Source organism: Physcomitrium patens, chromosome 4, assembly GCF_059467195.1.
Source record: "Physcomitrium patens ecotype Gransden chromosome 4, ASM5946719v1, whole genome shotgun sequence".
Classification (NCBI taxonomy): domain Eukaryota; kingdom Viridiplantae; phylum Streptophyta; class Bryopsida; order Funariales; family Funariaceae; genus Physcomitrium; species Physcomitrium patens.
This window is the reverse complement of record NC_143413.1, coordinates 21,944,905-21,969,774: the sequence shown is the minus strand read 5'-3', so window position 1 is coordinate 21,969,774 and position 24,870 is coordinate 21,944,905. Positions and strand designations below refer to the sequence as shown.

The 24,870-nt window shown below is 33.4% G+C and overlaps 2 protein-coding genes and 1 long non-coding RNA gene across 5 annotated transcripts; 1 reads left to right on the top strand and 2 right to left on the bottom strand.

Annotated features, from left to right (window-relative positions):
- Nucleotides 1-3,083: 3,083 nt before the first annotated feature.
- Nucleotides 3,084-8,772, bottom strand: LOC112281413 (M phase phosphoprotein 10). Its single transcript, XM_024517903.3, has 15 exons — nt 8,272-8,772; nt 7,661-7,828; nt 7,373-7,533; nt 7,202-7,272; nt 6,830-6,995; nt 6,510-6,617; nt 6,052-6,189; nt 5,602-5,670; nt 5,357-5,398; nt 5,077-5,145; nt 4,864-4,935; nt 4,519-4,572; nt 4,162-4,303; nt 3,808-3,944; nt 3,084-3,613 (listed from the first exon to the last, which is right to left on the bottom strand). The coding sequence occupies exons 1-15, from the start codon at nt 8,633-8,635 to the stop codon at nt 3,521-3,523; spliced, it is 1,854 nt and encodes a 617-aa protein (XP_024373671.1). The 5' UTR covers nt 8,636-8,772; the 3' UTR covers nt 3,084-3,520.
- Nucleotides 8,773-9,712: 940 nt separating this feature from the next.
- LOC112281415 (putative low-specificity L-threonine aldolase 2) lies at nt 9,713-14,418 on the bottom strand. Of its 3 annotated transcripts, none has more exons than XM_090250157.1 (11): nt 14,263-14,418; nt 13,369-13,512; nt 12,464-12,778; nt 12,068-12,282; nt 11,645-11,756; nt 11,362-11,412; nt 11,084-11,155; nt 10,798-10,930; nt 10,591-10,649; nt 10,309-10,409; nt 9,713-10,093 (listed from the first exon to the last, which is right to left on the bottom strand). In XM_090250157.1, the coding sequence occupies exons 3-11, from the start codon at nt 12,716-12,718 to the stop codon at nt 9,940-9,942; spliced, it is 1,152 nt and encodes a 383-aa protein (XP_090106283.1). In that variant the 5' UTR covers nt 12,719-12,778; nt 13,369-13,512; nt 14,263-14,418; the 3' UTR covers nt 9,713-9,939. The 3 variants fall into 3 exon arrangements, with proteins under 3 accessions (XP_090106283.1, XP_090106284.1, XP_024373672.1); XM_090250158.1 differs by lacking the exon at nt 14,263-14,418 and adding an exon at nt 14,095-14,250; XM_024517904.3 differs by lacking the exon at nt 14,263-14,418 and having other exon boundaries at nt 13,369-13,785.
- Nucleotides 14,419-18,080: 3,662 nt separating this feature from the next.
- On the top strand, nt 18,081-19,665 carry LOC149989444 (uncharacterized). Its single transcript, XR_016502781.1, has 3 exons — nt 18,081-18,178; nt 18,505-18,572; nt 18,794-19,665. It is a non-coding gene; the product is annotated as an uncharacterized LOC149989444 (long non-coding RNA).
- The last annotated feature ends 5,205 nt before the right edge of the window (nt 19,666-24,870 follow it).

Below are 24,870 nucleotides of genomic sequence, written 5' to 3'. Positions count from 1 at the left end.
AATCAATGTAAATGCCTATTGCATGGACTAACTACAAATCAATGTGGGTGACAAGATATGGCTACTTTGTTGCAATATCAAAACTACTCGTCTTTTTGACAAGTTGGATTATCATAGGCTTAAAATTTTTATTTTTATTTTTAAAGAAATCAATCTTGTTGCTTATCCATTATATTTATTGGAATCTATGAAGATTCATTTCATATTCTACATGTCTCTTTTTAAATCATATAAGACAATGAATATCTCGACAAGAAGACAAATTCCACTTCTTCCTATAGAAGTAAATAATTAAAAATTTGAGGTGGAAGAAGTCTTAGATTCAAGGCAGTGCCAAAATAGATTAGAATAACTTATTCATTGGCGTGGATATGATATTAGTGAATACACATAAGAGCCAACAAAGAATCTTGTAAATGCAACAAAGAGGGTTGAGACTTTTCATCAACAATATCCATCAAAACCAAAATAAAGAATAGTAAATCTTTGCCATAAAAGAAACAAGTTCTAGGAAAGATAGCATTCTACCTTCTATTATTGTTTGTAACTTTTGTGTATTTGTGATGCAAAGAAGATGGAGAACCAACAACCAACAAATTCAACTCAAGAGCTATTACATACTGACTTATTGGATAAGACATTGCGATTGTCACAACCTTCAAGACAACATAATTGAGATGAAGATCTTCAAAAAAAACATGTCTTTCTTTCAATAGATGGCAAGATACAACATGTTTGATAACATGACCTTTGAAGACACTCCCAATGTTTAGTGATTTTATTAGAGGTAGGATTGACTTATGATGGAGTTTCAAATGTTTTATTTGAAAAGAGTTACAAAGGCCTCAACAACAATTAAATAATAGGGTGGTCTTATCACTTTTATATGGAATACTATTGATGACTGAGAGAACCTATCAACCATCTTCAAAGAGAACAAAGATTAAAGTATGTGGCAAATACAAATTATTGCATCTTGGATTTCTTCAATATATGATGACCATTCATTGTGGAACTCGTTCCTAGAAGAGAGAATAATGTTATGGATATACATATTTACTCAAATATTTATGTATATGATTAAATTGAAGTAACTATATATTGGTAGCTTGCAGAATAAGCTAATTATATAGCACACATATAAAAAATTTGCCTTACAAATTAAGATATGTATCTTCTAAAGTCAATATATTTTGGAGGTACTATAGGACATCACCATGTAGCTCCTAGTTAATAGTATATATAGAGGTAAGAGTGAAGCCTTCTCCACTCTTGTCAATGCCTTTATAGTCTTTAGTTTTATTTTAAGACTTTCTTACCTTCTTGTCTTTGGCAATAGCCATTCTAATTTAACACTAAATCAACTTTGAGTGATTTTCTAGTCTTTTTGAGTGAGACAAGAGTGTATTGATATTTTAGTTCTTTGAGATTTATGTCCTTAATGCAAGGTTGGAAAAGAAGGCTGGTTGATATTTGAACGGATTATAAGTTTCTTCTCCTATTTAATAAGTTTGATCATCTTTAAATTTATTGTGTTTGTTCTCAATTAAGAGATTAAGAAGTGTGCAAATTTTGAGTTAAGATTGACAATTGAATTATTATTTATTAAGGTTTGGTTATGATTGATTAAGATTTGATTATGATTTTTTATGAAATTTTATTAGGATTTTTTTTATAGATTTAGTAGGATTTTGTGAAGATTTAGGGTTTAATTAGGTTTCTTTTAAGATTTGATTAGGATTTGATTAAAGTATATTAAAGATTATTTAAGATTTATTTAGAATTAATTAGAGCGTGATAAGATATATCTAGAATTTTTTTAAGGTTGATAGGATATACTTAGGATAATTGGAAGCTTACTAAGGTTGTTCAAGGTTGCCAAAGGGTGTTTCTAAATTCCTTATGTATTATTTTGGATTATAGAACAAAGTTCAAGCTATGTTCAAATCCTTCCATGGTCAAATATCCAATGCATTCTCAAATTAGTTTTTACATAACACAACAGCATGCTATATATATATTAAATAATATTTTATTATACTTTAAAAATTAATGTTGTATATTTCTAACTTAGAATTCTAACTATCTTTTATAAGATTAGAGACAAATTATACACTTATTACAAATAATATAATAAAATTATTATATTATACCTTAATTTTATTAATTGGTATTTTATTTTAAAACTTGTATTGTTAATGTATCCTAGAATATGTACAAAAAAATTTAAGATACTTCTAAGATACCAAATTGGTTTTTGTTGCAAATCCTTAATAAGGCTATATCAAAAATTTAATTTGAATAATAGAATATCTTGTAATATTCTTTATTCAAATTATGTCAATAATATAGAATTATTATATTTGGCTACAAAGTAGGTAAGAGATATCAACAAAATAAAAGTTCTTTTTATTCTTCTATGAAAATGTGGCATATGCATTTGTACCACCATGAAACTATCTATATGTGCAATGGTTCATTCCAAAAATTAAAACAAAGAAGAAAATTGGTGTTTTTTAAAAATTTAAAATTTTGATAATTTTATTGGTATTAATATATTGATATTGATATATTAATACCAATAACTCATTCAAATATTTTAGGTCTTTTAAAATTTATCTTATTGTAACATACAAAACTGGAGAGTTGCATGTAATTACTTACCAAATACAAAGATCAATAGAGTTTTTATATGACAAAGATCAATAGAGTTTTTGTATGACATTTAGTTAAGTTTCAAAAAGAGCTGGCTTTCTTAGAAAATTATAATGTAACTGTAGCGCAATAAAAGAGTAGTTTGATACTTTTAAGATTCACAAAATACTCATTGAAATTATAAAAATAAAGTCGTTCCCTTGTATGTTGAAAACATTGATTTTTTCAAGTCAAGTTATTATCAATCAAATTTTCATACAAAAATATGGTGTCATAACTGTCCGGTAACCAAAGACCTCGAATTCTCAATACACGCTTTTTCAAATTTTGACCTAAAGATCAGATTACATCAAGATAGAAGTTTGATTTCATCTCACCTAAAGCCAACATTTAAGTAATAACATGACAAAAAAACACCGCGAGAATCATACAGTTGACGTTCTCTTCATCACAAAAAATAGTGAATAGAGCTCCTGATGCTTGTGCTGAGGTACATTTGAATTCCCATCACCTTGTCAGCATTCAATAAGGTTGGGTGATTCCTACGAGCTAGGAATTGCTGTAGCGAACTTCGGTATACTGATGCCTATTGGCTGTGCTGAAGTCAATATGTAAGAAAGCTTCGGCTGTGTACTGGACCACAAAAACAGGCCATAAAAAGCCAGATCAATCGCCTTACTCTAGTTGGGTTATCTGCCTACAGCCCCGTGCCCAAAGAAGAGTTTATGTGGTCCACACGTCTAATCCTGTAATCCCTTCTTTTGCAGCAATCGACAGGTAGACATCACAGAAAACACTTTATCATGATTCAAAATTCTGCGTCTAAATTGTAAAAGCAACCAGTGCAGCCTTTCGCGTATAAAACCTAGAGTTTCAAATGCGAAGCATTAATTGCAGGTTTGTCAGGCTTATCAGGCTTATTGCCCTTCTCTTTGGCAACATCAAGTGCAGCAAACACCTGTGTACAAAACAAAAGACAGAATTAATACAAACCTACCTGCACTCATTGTTGGAAATTAAATCATCGTAATAATCTGCAAACTACACTGTTTCATTCTAGAAAACAAGTAAATGTGAATCAAGATATTTCAGTCTTACATAAGCTTTTACAGCACACCCAGCAAAACAGCAGTGGTGTGAAACATTACACACCTTGGCAGATTTTGAGAAAGATGATGTCCGTTTCTCTGGAACGGGTGTTGACTTAATAATTAACTCCTTCAGCGGGTCCTTTGCTAGACCATTAATGGTACGGACTCTCTTTGAGTTTTCTTCTGCCTTCTTGGCTCCTGCAAAGGCAATCATAAACAGGTTACTACATGCTTATGACATAGAGATCCACAATAGCTGGAAAGTGCGGAGACAAACCATAAAATAATGCCAATGGAATTTCGCGTAAAAATGACAGTGTTAAATGACATCCGTAATGAATAAGAAGAAAACCCATCAGAGAAGGCACAAATGCATCTCAGGAAGTTCAGAAAGTTCGGGGGTTACAAATGACACCTTTTCTCTTCCTTTTCTTCTGAGCTCTGCGTCTCTTTCTCTCCTCTGGAGTCAGTTCACTCTCTCCCTTGATAATGCCTTCACCCTTGTAAACCTCCTCTGGGGCCAGCATGGATGCGTCTGAAATTGCAAGCGGCGCAACCTATTCGTACAGAAAAACAGCATATATTAGCAGTCCTAGCCATAAGCAAAGGTTGGACCAAAAAGATGAATTATACAATTGATCAATTAACTGCATACCCCACGATAATTCATAAGATTTGTGTTGTGGTTCGAGCATGACTATACTGAAACCTTAATAGAAATAAAACAAGGATTTACATTACAGAAAGAAAAGTGTGGAAAAACCGAGCGTACCTCTTCCATAGCAAGCGCTGGTACATCAACCTTCACTTCCATTTCTTCTATTTTCTGCATCAACAACAATGCCTTTTAGTCTCTACGCAACTCCAGGGGAAGATAAGATAAATAGCTCTTTTCTTTTAGAAGATAACTGTAACTAATTTATGGTGCTAATTTTGAACTAAGAAACGGATGGAAACTTAAAAGTAATTGAATTCATTTCCAAACATAAGAATTTTCTGAACCATAATGGATGTTCTCAGGATAGGCTATTTATCATAAGACACATAAAATGAGACAGTGTTAGGCTGTGAAACTGCGAGGCAAAATTTCAACTCCACATGGTATACAACTACTTACTGGTTTGGGTGCAAAGTGGAAATGTGAGAGAGCATCAAGCCTGTTGCATAAGCCCCTAAACAAAGCTGAAGCCTGCACTCACATCCATATATTTTTTATTAAATCAAGCATACACAATAGAGCAGGTTAGAATCAGAGCAAGAGATTGCGGAATTGCATAAGCTTTATGAGCATAAAACCTGAACTATCGGATAGAGCAAAAGTGCACCATACCTCAGCTTTCAAAGCCTCCATGGCAGGCGTAGCAGCAGCTGCTAGTCCGGTGTTTTCCATGTACTCTTGCTGCACATACAAACAGAAAAGTACAGGTAAGAGAAACAGCAATATGCACACTCCATTTAAACAGATAGATTATTGCATAATTCAACTTTTAGATTGATCAATCTCATAATCTTAGAAGTCATAACGTTGCCTAAGCAGCAATATCGAGTAAAAGCCCCCAAACCTACTAGTGGCTCCTGAAAAAATCAGAAAAGAGCAAAGAAGGCTGTACCTCATAAATTTCTCCCAGTCCCTTTTTACTCTTTTCTTCATCCTGCACAATTAGAAAGAAAGATTGAATGAGGTAACCATTAGTTTACATCTAAAAAGACCAAAGAGCTGATTTCAGCTGACCCACATGATCCTCCTGCCTCTATCTATATACGCTTGTTCATTCAGGGAGCACAAGTCACTAGACAAGTTAAATGTTGAAACTAGAAGAGAAAAATCAAAGCAGGTAGTTCCGCTGAAAAGTACCATTTCCATGCGTTCTTTGGGAGCAGCTGTAACTGGTGGAGCTCTAGGTTGCGGATCATCAAAGGTGCCCTGAAAACACAATGTTTTAGAAAGCATATACGACTAAGTGGAATGAAAGTTGACCATGACAATAAGTTGAACATAGAAGCTAACACACGTGTTAGGAGGTATCTGCATCGAAATCTAAACTCTGCGTTGAACTAACCATGAATAACCTAAGGAAAACATAAAATTACACGACACGTAAAACACAAAAAAGAACACACACACACACCAATTCTACATTATTTGGTTGACAGCTAAAGGGAATTCGAGCTAAATATTTATAAAAAAAAAAAAAAAAAAAAAAAAAAAAAAAGTTTTAGATATAAATCATCAACGGTGTCTTCAAAAACTTATTCACAGAGAGTACCAAGAGAAGATAGATTTTATCAACAAATTTTTGCTAACCTCAATAATCCGGCTCCGAATCATATCCTCTAGTGATTGTGTTACTTCTTCCGTAATAACTGGAGCTGGACGAGCACCATGCTCGAAGTCCAGCTCAACTTCCAAAGCACTGTTTTTTGATCTTCTAGAAGCTGACACCTGGTAGGATAGTGATAACAAGCATCTGAGAGAGAAGGACCAAGAGAATCCTAATCTAGAAACAAAACCTACGTACGAACATATCAGAAAATACTGTAATTCAAAGGCTAAACAACACTGTAGGATATCATGTTATTCACATACGTGCAACACCATCAAAGATTTTCAAGATGGATGGTAAAATTTCTTAAGAAACTTATCACCCAGAACTGTGCAAAACTCCAGTCAAACAAACCACGAGTACACTAGGCCTTCGAGAACATAAGTTCAAAAAAAAGAGTCCTAAGAAAACCCATACATACAAGTCGTGCGGCCATTACCTCGCCTTGCATAGTCCAATCTTTTGACTCTAAATTTGATTTCTCCAGCTGCTCGATTCGTCTCTTCGTCTTCTCCTGTTGTCTTTCGTGAGCGGAAAGCTTTCCCTCCTGGATACCACCGCCCATCCACGTGTCACATCAGAAAACGATTGTCCCTTTGATCAACACCAATGCAATGCGAGACTGAAATATTCCAACATATAAGATTGTAGAATTTTAAATCATTTATAAACACCAACTGCATGCAAAAGCAAAGGGTAGACTTTAAAGACATGGTGAGCATCACTGATTCGTTTTTCATTAAAACATTAAAATCGAACCTCCGCTGGTACGATCTGTCTATCAGTGACCATAGCCTCTGGTCCCTCGTCATCCTCGTCTTCATCATCATCTTCAAGGTCATCATCCCCAGGTTCATCGTCGCTATCTTGTCTTTTCGAGGGTTTAGGTTTCTGCTTCTTGCCTTTTCCAATAAAATCCGAATATCTGAGTAAGAAAGACGATGTCACATAATCTAGTAAGATCCTGTTCCCGAAATTCAAAGATGTTTTTCGCTACAAAACTCATCTTGATCTTGAAAAGATCTTGAAATTGAAATACACTTCTAAAAGCAGAATTTGCGTATACAACGTTCTCAAACCAGAATGATGGGCTTCCAACTGTAAAACAGCAGAAAGAGAAGCCAAACATACTTAGGTCCCCATGTGTTATCACCATCGTCTTTATCTGCTAATCTTGCGGAGAAGTCAAAAGCTTCATCCATCTGCACAATCAGAGATAGGATCAATTGGTGTAACAAAAAAGTTTGAAATAACTGGAATTCGGGGCAAAATATGACCGTCTACATGAATAGAAAGGCGTACCTCCAAATCGTCGTCATCATCCTCTTCTTCATCTTCGCCATCATCCTCATCATCTTGACTGCCATCTTCAGTAATGCCAGCATCCTCTGCATCCGCCCGATCTAAGAACTTCTCCATATCTGTTAATTTCAGAAACTTGTCTTCTACCGCTTTCTTCTCTTCTGCAAAATGATAATCAAGAAAGATTGAAAGTAAGTTTCAGCGTTGTGAAAAGCAAAATAATTTTGGCAACGTACTTGTATTTAACCAAATTAAGGAAACTTAAGTGAGTGTAAGAAAGTACTGAACCTTCATCGTAATCAGAGTATTCCTCCTCTGATTTAGAACCATCTTCCACTTCATCTTCGTTGCCTGAATCATCCCCATCTTCTTTATCATCATCTGAGCCTGAGATTTCTTCATCGTCAAGATCCTCGCTGTCTGAGTCCTCATCGGACTCCAATTCCTGGCTTTTCTCTGAAATCAAAAAGAAAATGAAGCAACGACAAGAAACGATAAGAGCCATGCTGACACTTCCCACATATTTGAAAACTGTTCGCGAACAAATTTCAAGGCTCGCGAGTTTAAAGAATAATAGACCCTACATCCAACCGATACTCTTCATACTAAAATCTTTACAGTCGAATGCTCTCCGGTTCTACAACCATCATTCAATTGTTCACTGGATTCAATTCCAGAGGTTTCGGTCAGAAATTAGTACGGTCGCAGCCAATGCAAGGTCCTACACACGACCCAGCGAAGACCTCCAATACTCCAAAAGCTCTAACTTCTACTACTAGGCGCTCCAGTAAGTAGCATTACCCTTCAATGCTTCCGTATCCAAAATAATACAAAAAAATTGAAGCACTGAACATGTCGACTCAAGACAAGAAGGCTGGCAGTTCAAACACAATAATTACCTTTCGCCGAACCTCGCTGCGTAGATTTCTTCTCGCCCTTAAACTGAAACAGTTTATTCGGGGGCGTTTTCTCCAACTTCCGGAGAGACTTCCTAATCTTATTCAGAGTTGGCGTAGCTTGCAGGTCAATCTGCTGCCATATCTGCTCAGCATCGAAATTCACCGTGAGCAATTTCTCGAGTGGCGATTCTGTGTTCACTGCCAACGCCGAGAACAAGTACTCTGACGCCGCTCTCGTGCACTGAACAAGGTCCGAAGTAGCGGCAAGCCATGCTTTGGGATCTGCTTTCACCACCACCTCCAAGCTCTTCGCCCCCGTCGCAGGCACTGCTTCTTTCACCATCATTTTCTTACTCGTCCCCATAGCTACACAGATCAATGCCGCAAAACTCTACAGACACACACAACGGCCATCGCCAATCCCTCGTTCATCAGCTGATGGCTTTGGGGATGCAGGAATAAGCCCTACAACTCTGCGCCCTGAATCAAGCTATTTGCGGTCAAAGGGCTGAATCCTTAAACCCTAGACCCGGACACCAAACCTCCGGTGAAACCACGGTCATGGAAACCACGGAATAACACACGGTACATGCTTCTAATAGGGTATTGGATTGAGCGAAGGGTGAGATGGTTTTCTCTAGCATCTACAGGAAGCAGGGTTTAGGGTTCAAGGGTTTTCGATGAGGTTTAGAATTTTGGCCTGGAAAATTGTGGAGATTGCAGGGACCATCCTCCTGCTGAAAATTTCTCGGATGCTTTTTGCAGGTCGGGAGATCATTTCTTGGGGTATTTTGGCGAGAGGAGCGTAGAATTTCAGTTGGAACCGCCATTCTTCTGTTGTGTTGCACCGAATTCTAGGCGTATTGTGGGTAAGCTGTGATCGGCCAGTCAGGTGAAAGGCTGCTGTTAGTTGGAGTCACATTTTGTAGTTGATGGCTTGCGAAGTGATGTGGAATTCTTCGGGAGCAATGTGGTGATTGTTGCGCTTCATCCTGGTCTTTATGAGGATTGCAAAATCAATTCTATCAGGAATAGAAGCTTTTTGGATGGAATCCACCTGATCGTAGTGATTGATTAGTTGCCACTGCGCTGTCATGTCATCAACACATTTGCTTTCTTCAGAATCGAGGATCTCAGTATGGAGTCTTCTTCCGCGAGGACATACTACAGTGAAGGCCTTGAGAGAGATTGGGGTTTTGGACGATAAAGTCGAGCAGATGCTTAAATTCTTAAAACACGATTTCTCAACGTAGTTTTTGTGGACCTTCATTGTCACTTTTCAAGAAATGCAATTTTCCCTCACTTTTGCGGACAGTAGATAGAAATTTGCACACTAGTCACGAATGGAAGCAAGATTCCGAAATTCGCAGATTGTGGCATCACGGCTTAGGCAACCGTCAACTCATTTTCCAATCTTAAGAGTCGATCAAACACACCAATATGATGCGAAAGCTAAGAACTGAATTTTTTATAGAATGACAAATCAAAATGTTTCTCAACACCACCGAAATACCTGTACTGAAATCTCTGTACTCTTTAATCAATGTACACAATCATTAAGTACTGATTGGTTAGTGTAACAACTGATAGCAAACAATTTCCGATAGTCCAATTCCAAATCTATGGGGTATTTTTACAAGCGCGAGTTATAGTATATCTACTCTAATTCTAATAGTAAACTGGAGCTAGCTCTGCAGCAGTTCGTTTTCGGCTTAACGTCGAAGATTTGTGGTTGGCAGCCTGCAGAGAGGTTGTTTTGAAGAAACTGAGGGCAAAAAGAACGTCATCTTCTGTGATTTGGTAGTGGGTCAACACCCGTATCCTGGTTTAATCACCATTTCCACCAACATGTGAGTCTCAATCGCTGACTTGCATAGATTCTAACATGAAGGTCGCACTAACATGCCTCTTCACTTCACTGCCTTAATTCTGTGACGGTTAACGAAACAGCAGCGGGATAATATGATGTCAACCAAGTCATGAACATATCTGCAGGCTCACAGTTGAACATGTACAGATGTACGCATGGTTACTTACATGTTCCGACCCCAGGTCATTGCAAGCACTCCATACTCCTTCCAGGCTTCAACAATCTCTTTTGGAGTGAGTACAGAGTCATCCGTCACCTCCGCATACACCTGCCGACTTATTACAGATCAGTTACAAAGCACTTATCCAAGGTTGTGGGAATTTCTGTTCAGACTACTTTCGAAGATATCAAAGGCGGTCAGTTCTTGACTAAGCAGTATGTAAGGCAAGCAGCTGCATGGCAAGGCAGAATATAAGGCAAGAAAAACGCTTTCAACTCATTCAACTCACAATGTTGGTCTCTACAATCGACATGTCCACACGAAGTCCTTTCACGGCATTCAATCCCTCTGCATCCACAACGATATATTAAAAGTTCTCCTTGAAATCTGTGCCAAACTAGTCCTTGATGACTAAATACTTCGTCAAGGTTACACAAACATGAGCTACTCATTCAAGAAAAACGCTTTCAACTCATTCAACGTTATTTGAAGTTACCTGCCATCAGTTTTGCGTTGGCATGATCAACATTGAGACGATCAACCATGTCACGCATGGCAACCAATCCTGCAGCAGCCAAAATACCAACCTGCCGCATACCTCCCCCTAAAGCTTTCCTCAATCTCCTTGCCTGTGCCCTCGATACACCCAAATAGAGTCAACACAAGATTTTAATTTTTAAGTATTTCTCAGTATAAAATCCCAAAAGAAACTTGCATATGCACTAATTCTCTAGGTTAACGAGCCTAGAAATGCAACACACTTATATAAAATAGGATATTACCTTTGTGATGAACTCCTTAGAGCCAACCAATACTGTGCCCACCGGCGTTGCCAAGCCTTTTGAAAGACACACCTACAAAAAAACGATTAACAATAAGAAGACTGCCCATTTTCACAGTCAAATACAGAAGCTTCGTCAGATCATGTAAAAGTCTACACACATATCCCATAGTAAGGCGATCACACATCATAGTTCCAGACACATGCAGACCGAATTGGTTGAGATCTCACTGTGCACAACTTGAATCATTTGATTCATGAGTTGGACATGAAACTTACCGAAACACTGTCGGCAGCTCGCACCAACCTTTCAGGTGTAACCCCCAGTGCCTGCATAGCAATATGGTCCTGAGCGTTCGTGATAACTGTAGTGGTAAAGGTTTTGCCATAAGTCGAAAGAATGCATAAGACATAGAGAGTGCTTGATCCATTCTATTTCCCTTCAACAAAAGAAACTTGAACTATACTGCACAATTAAGATGTTAACTAAACCAATATCGATTAAAGATCCTATAAATAAAATTTTAAAATCTATTTTAAAAAAGTGACATGAAGCTCTTACGATGGAAGCATTGAATATGCGGGCACCATCAATATGCAATTTCAGCCCGTATGATTTGGCAAGCTCCCCGAACTTGTCTGTATATTCAGCTGAGAGACACCTCCCTCCGCATCTGTAAAAGGTAACACATAACACTCCTCATTAGTTTACAATTGTCTCGATTTTAGGTGAGAAAATGACTTGACATAGTATGATTGACGTCCTAGGAAAATGAGATCTCCAATGCACCCTGTTATGTACAAAGGATACCAGCATATTCAGCAGATGTTAGCTTTTCAGCATCAACCAGAGGCGATGTAGTTGGACAAAACTGTTTTCTTGTCTTCAACTGATATTACACGACGAGGCACCAATTGCCACAGCCAAATGAGTTTTTCCTATTGCATTGGACCTCACAGAATAAAGTAAAGCCAATTGACGCACCTGGCCTGAGTATTCTCAAGACAAATTAGGCGGGTGATCGGAAAGTGGTCATCAAGCTCATATCGTATAGCGGCTTCCACTTTCTTAAGATCAAATGTTCCATCTGCATTGTTCGGAACAGTCCTCGGATGCACACCGCCGAGTGTTGAAATCCCACCTTGCTCATAGTGCATAATGTGGCTCTCCTCCCCAATTATAACTTCACTTCCTCTCACCTGAAGTCTCCAAGTCAAACACAATATTATAACATTGCTGAATGAGACGCATGCAGCATAACGATGTAATATTACTTTGAATCAAGAACTGAGTTTGCTTGAGCTGGTTAAACGTTAAACGACACTACATGGCAAAAGACAAGACAACTACAAAGGACACCAAAGAAAGTTGAATACGTACCTCGCAGTGCACAAGAACAGCAATTAAATTGCCCATGGTTCCAGAGGGTACGAATAAACCGGCTTCCTTCCCCATAACTGTTGCAACTTGTTTTTGTAGTTCATTCATTGTTGGATCAACTCCAAGAATATCGTCGTCTACCTCCGCATTAGCCATAGCGGCTCGCATTGCAGCCGTTGGCTTCGTCACAGTATCTGATCGAAAATCTACAACGCGACGAGCCCCATTCGAAATACTATCTCCAAGGGATCCCATTCACACCAGACTTATTTACGTACCCTTGGGATACTTGTGGAAATTATGAGATATATGTGCCTGGTAACAACATGCAACGCGTCGGGAGCATACTAATGAGTACGCTGGCGAATGAAGAAAGCTACAGCGACAAGATACTAAAAATCATCCCCGCCACATCTCACGTGTAAGTTTTTGCTACACGAAAACAAATCCACACACAGCCAGCAAGAAGAAAAAACGGAAACATAGCGACAGTGTGCCACTCTTAGAAACAAGAATCTTAAGGTTTGCAATGTAATCCACATAGTTGATCACTGCAACAACCTTCAGGTATCACACGTGATTAGAAAAAGAAATTCGTTCAAATCAACTTTGCTGGATGCGCAAACCATTCGTATGCATCATTCCTGACGCATACCAGTTAGGTGTTCTATACCAAGAAAACCCCAACTTGATACTCTGAAAGATCCGTACAGCAGAAGCAGAAAGGCTTTGAAACCAATTGCGTTCGAGTTCTTGGTTTACAACCCAGTCGCAAGGCTTCCACGACCTTAAAAAATGACATTACATGCAGTCGCTCAACAAATTACACACGCTTCGAAAGTTGGAATGGTTTAACGAAGTACTTTAGTAGGAGTTACGACGGAAACATCACATGCACCACGTACCTGTAGGATACGCCTTGCTCGGATCGCCTCTCGTAACACAGAACCTTGGAAAAGAAATGAATAAATTGAAAGGTAGCGGTGTAAACAGAGCGATGACAGGGCACTTCTCGGTGCTGAAACCTTAAACCGACTGCATGTTTAAACCTGCATGCTCGAGGACACACCATATGGTTGACGTCACGCTTTTCTGCCCGATTGACCTTCAATTTTATCCCGCAAAGTAGCAATAACAAAAAGCATCCAAGCCCTGGCTTATGCCGAAGACTTTACAAATCCGTCACGCAGAAGCCCCATGAATGTATCCAACACTAAAGCTACAGAAACGAGAAGTCGAAGAACGCTACGAATGCATTAACAACCACTACAACATACTCGCGATCTCGAGATTCCAACTCAATCGATGCATCTCACAAACTCTCCTAAGCGTCGAAACCTCCCCCCCCCCCACACTCAACCAACTACACCTACACCTACCACCACTCCCACCACAAATTAAGTTAGTCCACGGCGCTAGACAAATCCACCAACATGCTAATGCCAGCAAACACTACATTAAACGGTCATTCTGGTTCTAACACGGCAAAACGAACAAACAGCTATCTCCACACCAACCCACGCAAATTTCAACCACCAAAACCTCCAATTCACATGCAGCATTCGCAGACCCTCGACGCAAACAGTTGCTGCAGCAGCAGCATAGGCATAGAAAATGACTTGCAATTTAACCTCAAGAAAAGACGACGGTCAAAAGCTACCGCTACGATCGACAGCTCGCGGAATTCTGTGACCCCACCCCCCCCCCCCCTTTCAAACCCACACATATATATGTATATATATATATATATACATATACATATATTAATAAACCCGAGAGAGCTATCTCCGCTTGCTTACTGCTAATGCTCATCAATCAAGAAGAGCGGGGAGTGGATTTCCACGAAGAATTGATCGAGAGAAGGTGACGTTGGCGCGCTGGTTGCCAATGCTGCAAGAGGGGAGTGGGGGTGAACGAGAGAGAGAGAGAGGCAACTGATTGATGGCGATGGACGGAGGAGAAGGATTCTTAGAAGGGAAAAGGCAGCTTTGAGAGGGGGGGAACATGGGAAGGATGAAAGCCAAAGCAGCCAAAGGCAGCTTTCGAAGGTGGAGGTTCAGCGCCGCCGGCGGGACAGTGATGGCCCGGGTGGGGACGCTGATGTGGACCTGCCCTGGTTCCCATGTGGTGCCCTGTCACGCCTTATGTGGCCTCCTGCTCCCGCTTCTTTATTTAATTTAATTTATTATTATGCCTGCCTATCAATTAGCCCCCTATGCTTCCTTCTCTTCCTTCTTTCCTTCCTTTACTTGACAACCGTCGCCATCGCCATCGCCATCTCTTTCCTACTCCTTCTCCTTCTCCCTCTTCATGACATTGCAGTCTTATCATCCCATTGCGTCTCCACTTGCTCTTCTGTGCCCTTCGTTGCTTTTGATGCAGGAGTCAGTGCGGGACATGGTTGAGGAGGATGACTAGGAGGTGGAGTGATTTCTACTTGCCTTCGCTGTTGTTCCAGGTCTGGCCGCTGTGCGCTTCCGTGAGTGGCCTCGATCACGTCTGCTGTGTGTGTGATGACGTGGCCGCGATGCGTTTGCATTCCTGGTTTCCCCCGGTATTGAAATGCAAAGCTCATGGCTCGCATGTGGCATTAGGAAGACGAGCTTGGCTTCATATCGTGTTGCCTGTGGTGACGTCGTCGTCTTCCATGTGTTTGCTGCTGTTTGTTTAAAGTAACTGACCTTAGGTCTGATAGTAAATGTCCACGTTGTCTCTTTGCTTGTGTCGCCAAGCCTGTGGAGTAATTGCTGACTGGCGCTAATCATCGTCATACTCATATCTTTTTTATATTGAATGGAACATTTCAAAAATAAAATTCAAAATAAATATAATATTTTGATAAGTAAAATAGATTTTAATATTTTGTAAACTTAATTGAAAGAATAACAATGATTCCACAAAAGCTAGTAGGAATTTCAATGTTTGTTTATCTATTATATTTCTTTGACAAAAAAAATTATATATATATATATATATATATATATATATATTATAAATATATATATATATATTATAAATATATCCTTGAAATATGTTGAAGTATCAAAAATACTCTTATATTCTTGATAATAGCAAATCTATCCCTCATTTTTTGATAATATCAAATCTATCCTTCAATCTAATAAGGTATCATAACTATTCTTTTCTAAATGCGATCGGGGCCCAACTTGCATGATGCATAGAATTTAAGGAGCCTTTTTTGGCACTTCTTGGCACATGGAATTGTTGTTGGGCAGCACTAGCCATGTCAAGCTTACTTCCCAAAATTTAGTGAATTCCATCATGGTATTAAGATTGATTCAATGAATCATTTGATCATTTGTATTGCATGATTGTAGCTTGGTTGTTAGTTTGTAGGCTGCAAAGTGAAAGCTATAAATAAGTATTAACAATAATCTATATTATTTTGTAATTTTTATTGTATGCATGTTGAGGTAAATGCAATTCAACCATTATTTATTTTAGATTAAGACAAATGTTATATAGGGCGGTTTAAAAGAACAAGTTATCAATGCAACTAGCATATGAGTAACTCAATGAACTTGATGCAAATGCAGAGAGCGTTAAGTCCGCAATTGAAAGAAATTGGTCTATACTTACTCTTTAGGTAATCCATTCATGATGCTATAATGGAATTGGATTCTAAAATTCAAATTGACAAGAGCAAAAATGATTAGTAAACTTTGCAATGTTTTGGTGTATTTATTTGTACTTTGTAGGTGAAAAAAGCCAATTATAGAATTTTGTGAGTTGTGTTTATGGCTTGGAGCTTAGAAACAAAATTTCACAAGCAAAAAAAAAAAAAAAAAAAAAAAAAAGATGGAAGGGAGGGTTTTAAAGAAAGCATCTTTATATTCCATAAAAAATGTTTTGTCAAGTGCCTTCAAATGTTGGGATTCATGTGCAAAAGTAGGCAAAAAATGACATGTTTCAAATCATATGCCTATAAGTTTCTTCAACATTAAAAGCTATGTTTAATTTAATGAGTTTTCTTGAACAATCAAGTTAACATTCTTAATTATCATGGTAAATATGCACTTTATCAAATGATTTTTTTGTAATGACACACTAGTTATAAGAAAGCGTGGAGAGTTTTGATTGCAAAGATACTTAGCAAGGATAAAGAATATAAATATGTCTACTTTTTCCTATCTATTAAAAAGTGCCAAAAAGTACACAAGTTGTTGGGCCTTCAAAAGGTTTGCATTTTTTCTTCTCAAGATATCAATTTGGTCTTCTTGAATGCATCTACCTATCTTAGATGAAGTCATTCATTTACCAAAAATGGCTACATCATAGTCTACGCAATATAAAGAGGCATATTATGCCAAAAAGTGCCAAAGAAGGTCCATTAAATTCTCCATGGCATGCAAGTTGGACCTTAGTTGCAGTTAAAAAGAAATAGTTGTAATACCTTATTAGGTTGAAGGATAGATTTGCTATTACCAAGAATACATGCATATTCTTGATAATTCAACATATTTTAAGGATATATATGATATTTTTCTTTGTTTTAAGTATATCAATTTTTTAATATATATATATATATATATATATATATATATATTCCAAAATAAAACTTATTAAGTTTTAAATTTTAAATTTATTTTTTCTTATTGTAACTTGAATTAAATCTAAAGCTTTATAAGCATAGTTAAGAAATAATATCTTTATTGATATAATAGTTGTTTAAAGACAAATATACTCTACTTTTGATAATTTAATTTATTATTAAAAAAAATCTAAATAAATTATTAAATTTTTTATATTCATGTATAAATTTATAAAAAAGAGAAAAATTATAAATATAATTATTTACTTGATAAAAAGATATTGTAGTAACAATTGCTAAGTATAAAAAAATTAAAACTTGAGTCTTATGAGTCAAATATCCAAGTTATAAGATACTTTTAGATTGCCTTCTTACTAGTGAAAATTTTCTTAAAGAAGTTGCTACAACCATGTAATGCAACTAAAGACAATTATATATTTAATTTGCATTCAAGAAATTAGTTTTTCAATTAATTAAAGAAAATCATATTAACATAATCTATTTATTTATTTATTTATTCATTTCTATTTACTAATTTATTCAATTTATTCAAATACTAAATTTATAAAAATTATAAATTTAAAATAAGTTACTATATTAATAAAGGTAATTTTTTTTTTAACCTTTTTGAGTCTTTAAAAGAAATTACATTTATTATCATTAGTAGCTTAAATTGTAATTGTTGTGCATTATCCCTATCAACTCTCTAACTTGATGCCCATGTTAATGTGAGCCATTTAGATCAATATCATGTTAATGTGAGCCATTTAGATCAATATCATGTTAATGTGAGCCATTTAGATCAATATGATAGAATCATGCTTTTTATTAACTCTTATTTTTGAAAAGACATTTGATGCCTTATTTTTCATTAACTCTTATTTTTGTAAAGACATTGAGGGATATTTGAAGATAATTCAGCTTATTAGAGTGCTTTATTGAATGGTGTAATACAGATATATTTCAAAAACAAACTAATTCGAAAAATTCATGAAATAAACTCTGAAATCGTGTTACTTAGATTACGTCAATGTAGCGGGTGCTGATGTGCTTTGTTCACCTTTTTGCATCAGAACTGATTCGGTTCTGCGAGACTGGATTTCTGCACAAGTTTTATTCGTGTGAGATCGCGGCATCCCCCGTGGGCGTAGCGTGCAGTGAAGGTCTCTGTCCTTTTTTCACTTCTCTTACGTCTTTGTTTAAAACCATATGATGCAACCGAACTTAGCTCAGGTTGTGTTTGAACACCAATCTATTGTAGAGGGTTTGTGATGAACCTTTGAAGCTTTGGCATTTTGATTTGCACTGCTTCGGAAACTTACGCGGCCTCTTGAAGTATTGCCGATGACTTGATTGCAATTTAGTTTAGTTTCCTAGTAAAGCTCAAACGAGACTTACGTTAGCTCATTATAGTGATTTGACAATGTTGATTGATATTTGTTTGTCTTTTATTTCTGTTTAATTATTTATTATTTTTGTAATCGTCCAGAGATTTGTAAAGAAGTCTCAAATTTTTTTTGCAACGCTTGACATTCACAGTGCTTCAAGCAACTCGAAGTAAGTAATTATTAACATAATTTTTCTATTCTGCTTTTATGAGGAAGTCTGTTTTTGATGCGGTTGTATTCGTTAATTTGCAAAAGAGTAGTACGTGGAGTATTGAAGTAAGCCATCCGATTCACATGGTCAGTTTTCGTCCAACAGTGAGTGTTGAAGATTTGTACTGCCTTAACGCGTGCTGAATTTGTTTGTTTGTGATTCTTTTTCGTTTCCTGGAGATGCCGTCTAGTGTGGCGTGTTACAAACACCTCAACACATGTTTAATCATGTTAGACAAGAAAGGTACCGATACAGCACTCGCAGGTTTTTATTTCATCTGCATATCAAATATTGAATCAATCAAATATTGGATTGACTCTAAAGTATCACATTGTCCTATATTTTTTTCAACCTAATGCTTTGAAAATAGTTTAAAATTTTGGAAGAGTCAAGAATTATGGCTTAGAATCTAGATAGAAGGTCATAGAATTTATTCTTGAGTTTAATTCCTAGCTTCTCCAATCGCATCAATAAATCTCCAACTTATTTTAATACGTATTACTTTTTCACCCATTTCTTTTTTATACTTTCAAATTTTATATTTTGATTACTCTATTTATATCATAAAATCTTTTTCAACTTATCATGTATTAAGTTCTAGGTACACTACAATTGTCAATACAAGTAGTTGCAAGGTGGTGTTAATTTGTATTTTTGTCAATAATAATCTTTTTGTAGTTATAAAGTGTTTTGAATTTGTTGTTGTGATTAGTACAAATTTTCTTCTTTCTTTTTTGTAATTGCTAGCACTTATAATTGTAAGAGGTTGTAAGATGTGATTTAGAATAATACAAAACCTCTTTACAATTTAGAAAAAAAAGAAGGTGTTTTAAGTTGATAATTATGTGAATACGAAATCTCTCTACAATAGTTAATACAATTGAAATATAAAGATATTTTATATTTATCTATATCTCAAGTTAAAATCTCTTTATGATTGTTAAAACAAGAAATTGAAAAGGTTTTATACTATACTAATTTCCTATTTAATTTCTACCCTTTTTTCTTTTCATATTTATCAAAGTAAGCAATTGATTTTTTTTTTATTATTCTAAATTACAAATTGAAACCTTCTTTTGCTAATAATTTTTTTAATGTTTAGAGCTTATTATATAAAGTATTGAAAAAAATTCATTATGAAATTAGAAGAATTAATATATATATATATATATATATATATAATCTTAATATAAATAAATAGTTAAAAAATAATATTTATAAAGATGAATCAATAGTATATTGATATGGTGCAAGAAATTAGGAATTGAATGTAAGAATATCTTTTATAGTTTTTTGATTATTCTAAGTTCTAAACCATAAGGCTTAACTACCTTCAAAATATTAGATTGAATGTTTTTGAAATAACCTATTATTTTGAAAGCAATCCAATATTTTCTTGCTTAATATTAAACTACCTACAAATTTCTAGGTTTTTTTCATGAATTTGTATTAATATATATATAAATGATAAGAAAATAAAAAAAACATCAAAATTATGTGAATTGTGTACCTTTTTTTTTGTCAAATTGGATATTGATTAGGTTTTTGAAATTCATATTATTTTTTTCTTGTTAACATGGTAAAAAAATAATTAGTTTATTCTAGATGAAAGTAAAGTAACATCTTTATTTTAAAAAAGCCTTTATTACATTCTAGTTTCACTATTGTATATAAAAAATAAAAATATTTCTACTTTTAATAATAACCATTTTATTGAATAGCTCAAGCTAGGTCAATCTCAACTTTGTTTTATAAAAAAAATAAAAAACCAAAAAGCAACATATGATTCATGAGATCCACATAGATCTTATACATTTTTTACTACATAAGAGCAATTTGACCTAGTCATCAATGTATGCCAAAATTTGGGATATAAAAAAGAATATTACATAAAAAAATTATTTCTTCAATTTAATCATAAATTTTTAATCAAGTTTTCTCTAAGTGTTGTTCTATTCTTCAATTACACTATCTAAGATAAAAATTAAAAGTCAAAAATTTTAATTTTATGACTTGGTATAAGGTATTCAAATTTATCTTTTACTTTTATTGTTGTTGAGTAGTCGTACTTGAATTACCTCTTGATTGTAGAAGATTTTATAGTTTGTTAAAAATTAACTATATTAGTTTCCAAGATAATGTATACTATTATTAAAAGGTGTCTTAGATAGAATAGACTAAACCAATTCATGTGGTAGATCAGATATTGTTTATTTCAACTCAAGTGTTTTCTTAATTTGAGTATAATAATATAATCCATTGTAATAGGATTCTTACTTAAAAAATAATTATAATATCATGCCGACTTGGTGTCTTAGAAATTCTATAATATTGATAATTTATAGTGGCTTTTAAATTATAATGTGCATAAGGACCATCTATTCTTTGAATATTTTTGCATTTTACAAGGTTTCTATTGCATTAGTCTTGTGGTAGTTACATTGTGATGTATTATTAATATAAATGATTTGAGTGAGTAGATAACAATATCAATGTTATTGTTTATTGTGATGATGATCTTAATTCTATCTTGTCCTTAATAACCAAATTAGTCAATTGCATGCACATGCATCCAAATTCACTATATTATAAGCTTACATTCTTTTAGATTCCTTACAAAGCACATTTGAGGCTCTTTTTCACAAAGTGATGCAAGAAATGTAAGCTTTAATAACTTCAAAGGAGTTACAATTGTCATAAATAGTCACAAAAGCATGTCAAAGATTAATTCTTAGTTGTTTTAAGTGGCAAAGCAATGACTAGCATGCATTATAATATATATATATATATATATATATATATATATATATATATATACATTTTACTAATCCAATAAAGATAATTTTTAGAAGATTATAAAAGATAAGTTCTTCAATAATAATATCCATTTTATTATCAGCAAAGTCAAGGCCTTCCTTATCTTATTATTTTAGCTATTTCAAAGCATAAAGAATTTCAATCTATTATCATGGACATATATATTTACCTAGATCAAAAGAACGTGGTATAAATTAGTAGAAATTAGTAAATTTGATAGTTTCTCATAGAAATACTTATTAAAAGCTTTATAGACTTAGATTTGATTTTATACATATTTATAAATGATTGATAGATTAAAAACTTAGCCAACAAATTAACTACTGGTTATACATGTAGGAAACTTGTCATGTAATTTAGACATGTATCACAGAAGTTAGATACATATTGATGGTCTTATAGAATATTCTCACATAGCTCATAGTTAGATAATATGTATAGAGATAAGAGTGAGGCCTTTTTCACTCTTTTCAACTTCTTTCTTACTTCTAATTTAGTTTCAAGAGTCTCTAATTTTCTAGTCTTTGGCAATAGACATTCTAACTTTTTCTTAAATGTATATATATATATATATATATATATATATATTTTTGTCATTTCTCTTTAATATACATTTTAATTATTTATTAATGTTCTTTGAATTCTTATCTTTGATAAATGGATAAGAATACATTTACAATATTAGAGCTTTGTCTTTTCTTAATTAAGGATAGATAATCTCTTCTTCTTGATAAAACATAAGCATATTAAAAATTATAGATTATCCACTTTTAAATTCATATTATTCTAAAGATTTTTGTTTTCTCAAGTCGTCTCTTCTATTTGTCTCAAGCAATATTAGACATCTTCTTTTTTATTGTATTATTATGATAGAAATTATTGAAATGAAGAATGCAACTACTCAAATGATGGAGTTAATGCTTACTATATATCAACTTAATTTATTATCACAAAGAGCAATAAAATTGACAAGAAGTAAAGATATATAGATGATTGAAGTTGCTTCATCATCTAGATCAACTCATATTACTTCTTCTTTGATAGAATATGATTCAAGAGTAAAATAAATAAATAAATAAATAATTTCTCTTAAGAAGTTTAATGGCATAAGATCAAAGTTTGAAAAATTTATCAATCAAATGCAATCAATGATTAGACTTCAATCTCAAAGTTTACTACTTTTAGATTTTGTTTTATCATAATTTTGATTTTTTTTTGAATAATATGTATGTAAAAAATGTCAAAGAAGATAATATGTTAGAAAACTTATTTATTTTGCTAAAATTGGGACCATGTCACTAAAATCTTATAAAACACATAGTATAGATCTTATACTATATTTAGAACCATATCTTTGTTTTGAAATGGATATTTTTTTAGGATCTATAAATCACAAAACTTTTTCCTTATTAGATTCAAGAGCCTGATTTTTTTTGACATGAAGAATTGATTAAAAGAGATATAATATCTTTAGTAAAGAAAATTAAACATGCACATATAGAAGCCATAAATGGTTTTCCATTATCTTTTGAATATGTCACCTATAAAATCCTTCTTGTAGATGAAGCAACAAATGGTCACAATAGTATAGTAATATTTAAAATTATTAGATATTCTATAAATCTAATCATTTTAGGTTTTTCATGGCTAAAAAAATATAATCTTTGGATAGATTTGATTTCTTATAGTTTTGATTTGTATTGAAGCATAATTAAGATTTTTTTAATAAAATAAAAATCCATAAGTTTTGCACAATCAAACCTTCATTTATAAGTGTAAGAAATTTCATATATAATGCAAAAAAAAATTACCTTTTTTATTTATTCCAAATCCATTTCTAATAGTAAAAAGACATCAAGTTGCATTCCAAACTAATGCCAAGTTTATCAAGACGTTTTTGAGAAAAAAAAATGTAGATATTGTTTTGAAGCATAGTCCTTATGATGATTCAATTAACCTTCAAGAAAGAATTCAATTGCCATTTGGACCAATCTACAATTTATTATAAAATAAAATTTCTAAACTTAAGAAATACATTGATAAAAACTTGACCAAAAACTTCATACATCATTCAAAATCTCCAATATAAGTTCTTATATTATTTTTCAAAAAAAAAAAAAAAATAAATAAGATTTAGTGGAGATGTGTTTAGATTATTAAAGGTGCTATAAGATTATAATAAAAATATATATTATCTATTTTTTATTTTTATTTTTTTTAAATAATTAGATCAAATAAAAATCTATACAAAAATAGATCTATAAGGTGTATATAAATTAATATATATTAAATAAGAGAATAAATAAAAGACTATTATAATTGAATTTTCATTAATAATTTTTTTAAAGTTGCAGTTCTACTTATGTATTTGATTTGTAAAGAAAAATTTAAGTAGAATAAAGAAACTGTAGTTTTATTTGAAGCTTTAAAGATAGTTTTTTTTTATTTTTGCATCAATCTTCTATTAAGTTGACTTCTTGAAGGTATTTTTTTATAAAAAGAGATATATTAGACTTTATTTTAGATGAAATATTGTTATAAATAGGAGTAAATAATAAACTTCACCTAGTAGCTTTTTATTCAAAAAATGTTTTAGCAATGAAGATCAAATATAAGATCTAAAATAAAGAAATTTTTATAATTAAGGATTTATTTTAAGAATTTTCTCTTATCTTAAAGATTATTTTAGTCCAATAATTATTTATATAAATCAAAAGAATTTCAAATATTTTATATTAGTGTATATTTTGAATTATTATTAAGCTTGTTAGTGCATATTTTTATCAAGATTTGTATTCAATATCACTAATTGGCTATAAAAACAACAAGATTTGTATTCAATATTACTAATTGGCTATAAAAACAACAAGATTTGTTCAATGTACTTTCTAAACAATCTTATTGTATATCAAAAAAAGAAGACATAGCTTTTTATTAACAACAAATAATTCTTTTGAAGCTAGAAAAAATTTATTTTCAAGTAATAAAATTAATATTAATTATTAATTCAACCTTTTTTAATCAAATTCAATCATTTATATCTTCAAATCTTCTTATTTATGATATTAAAAATATCTCCTTTAAATTTCATGATATTTCTAAGTTAAAATTTAAGAATAAACTATTCTATTTTGGAAGATGCTTATACATTCAAGAAGATCAAGTATAATTATAAGCTCTTCAAGCTTGTCATAACTTTCAATTTATAAGATATTTTGGATTCACCAAGACCTTAGAATTAATCTCAAGAGTTTTTTGGTGGTCTCAAATGTCAAAGTGAGTTAAAAAATTTGTACAATAATGTGATATTTGTCAAGATAAAAAATTTCTTGTAATTAACTTTACAAACTTTTTCAACCCCTACTTATATTAAAAAAACTATGGTCTTTTATTTCTATATATTTTATTATAGATCTTCTAACTTCTAATTAATATAACT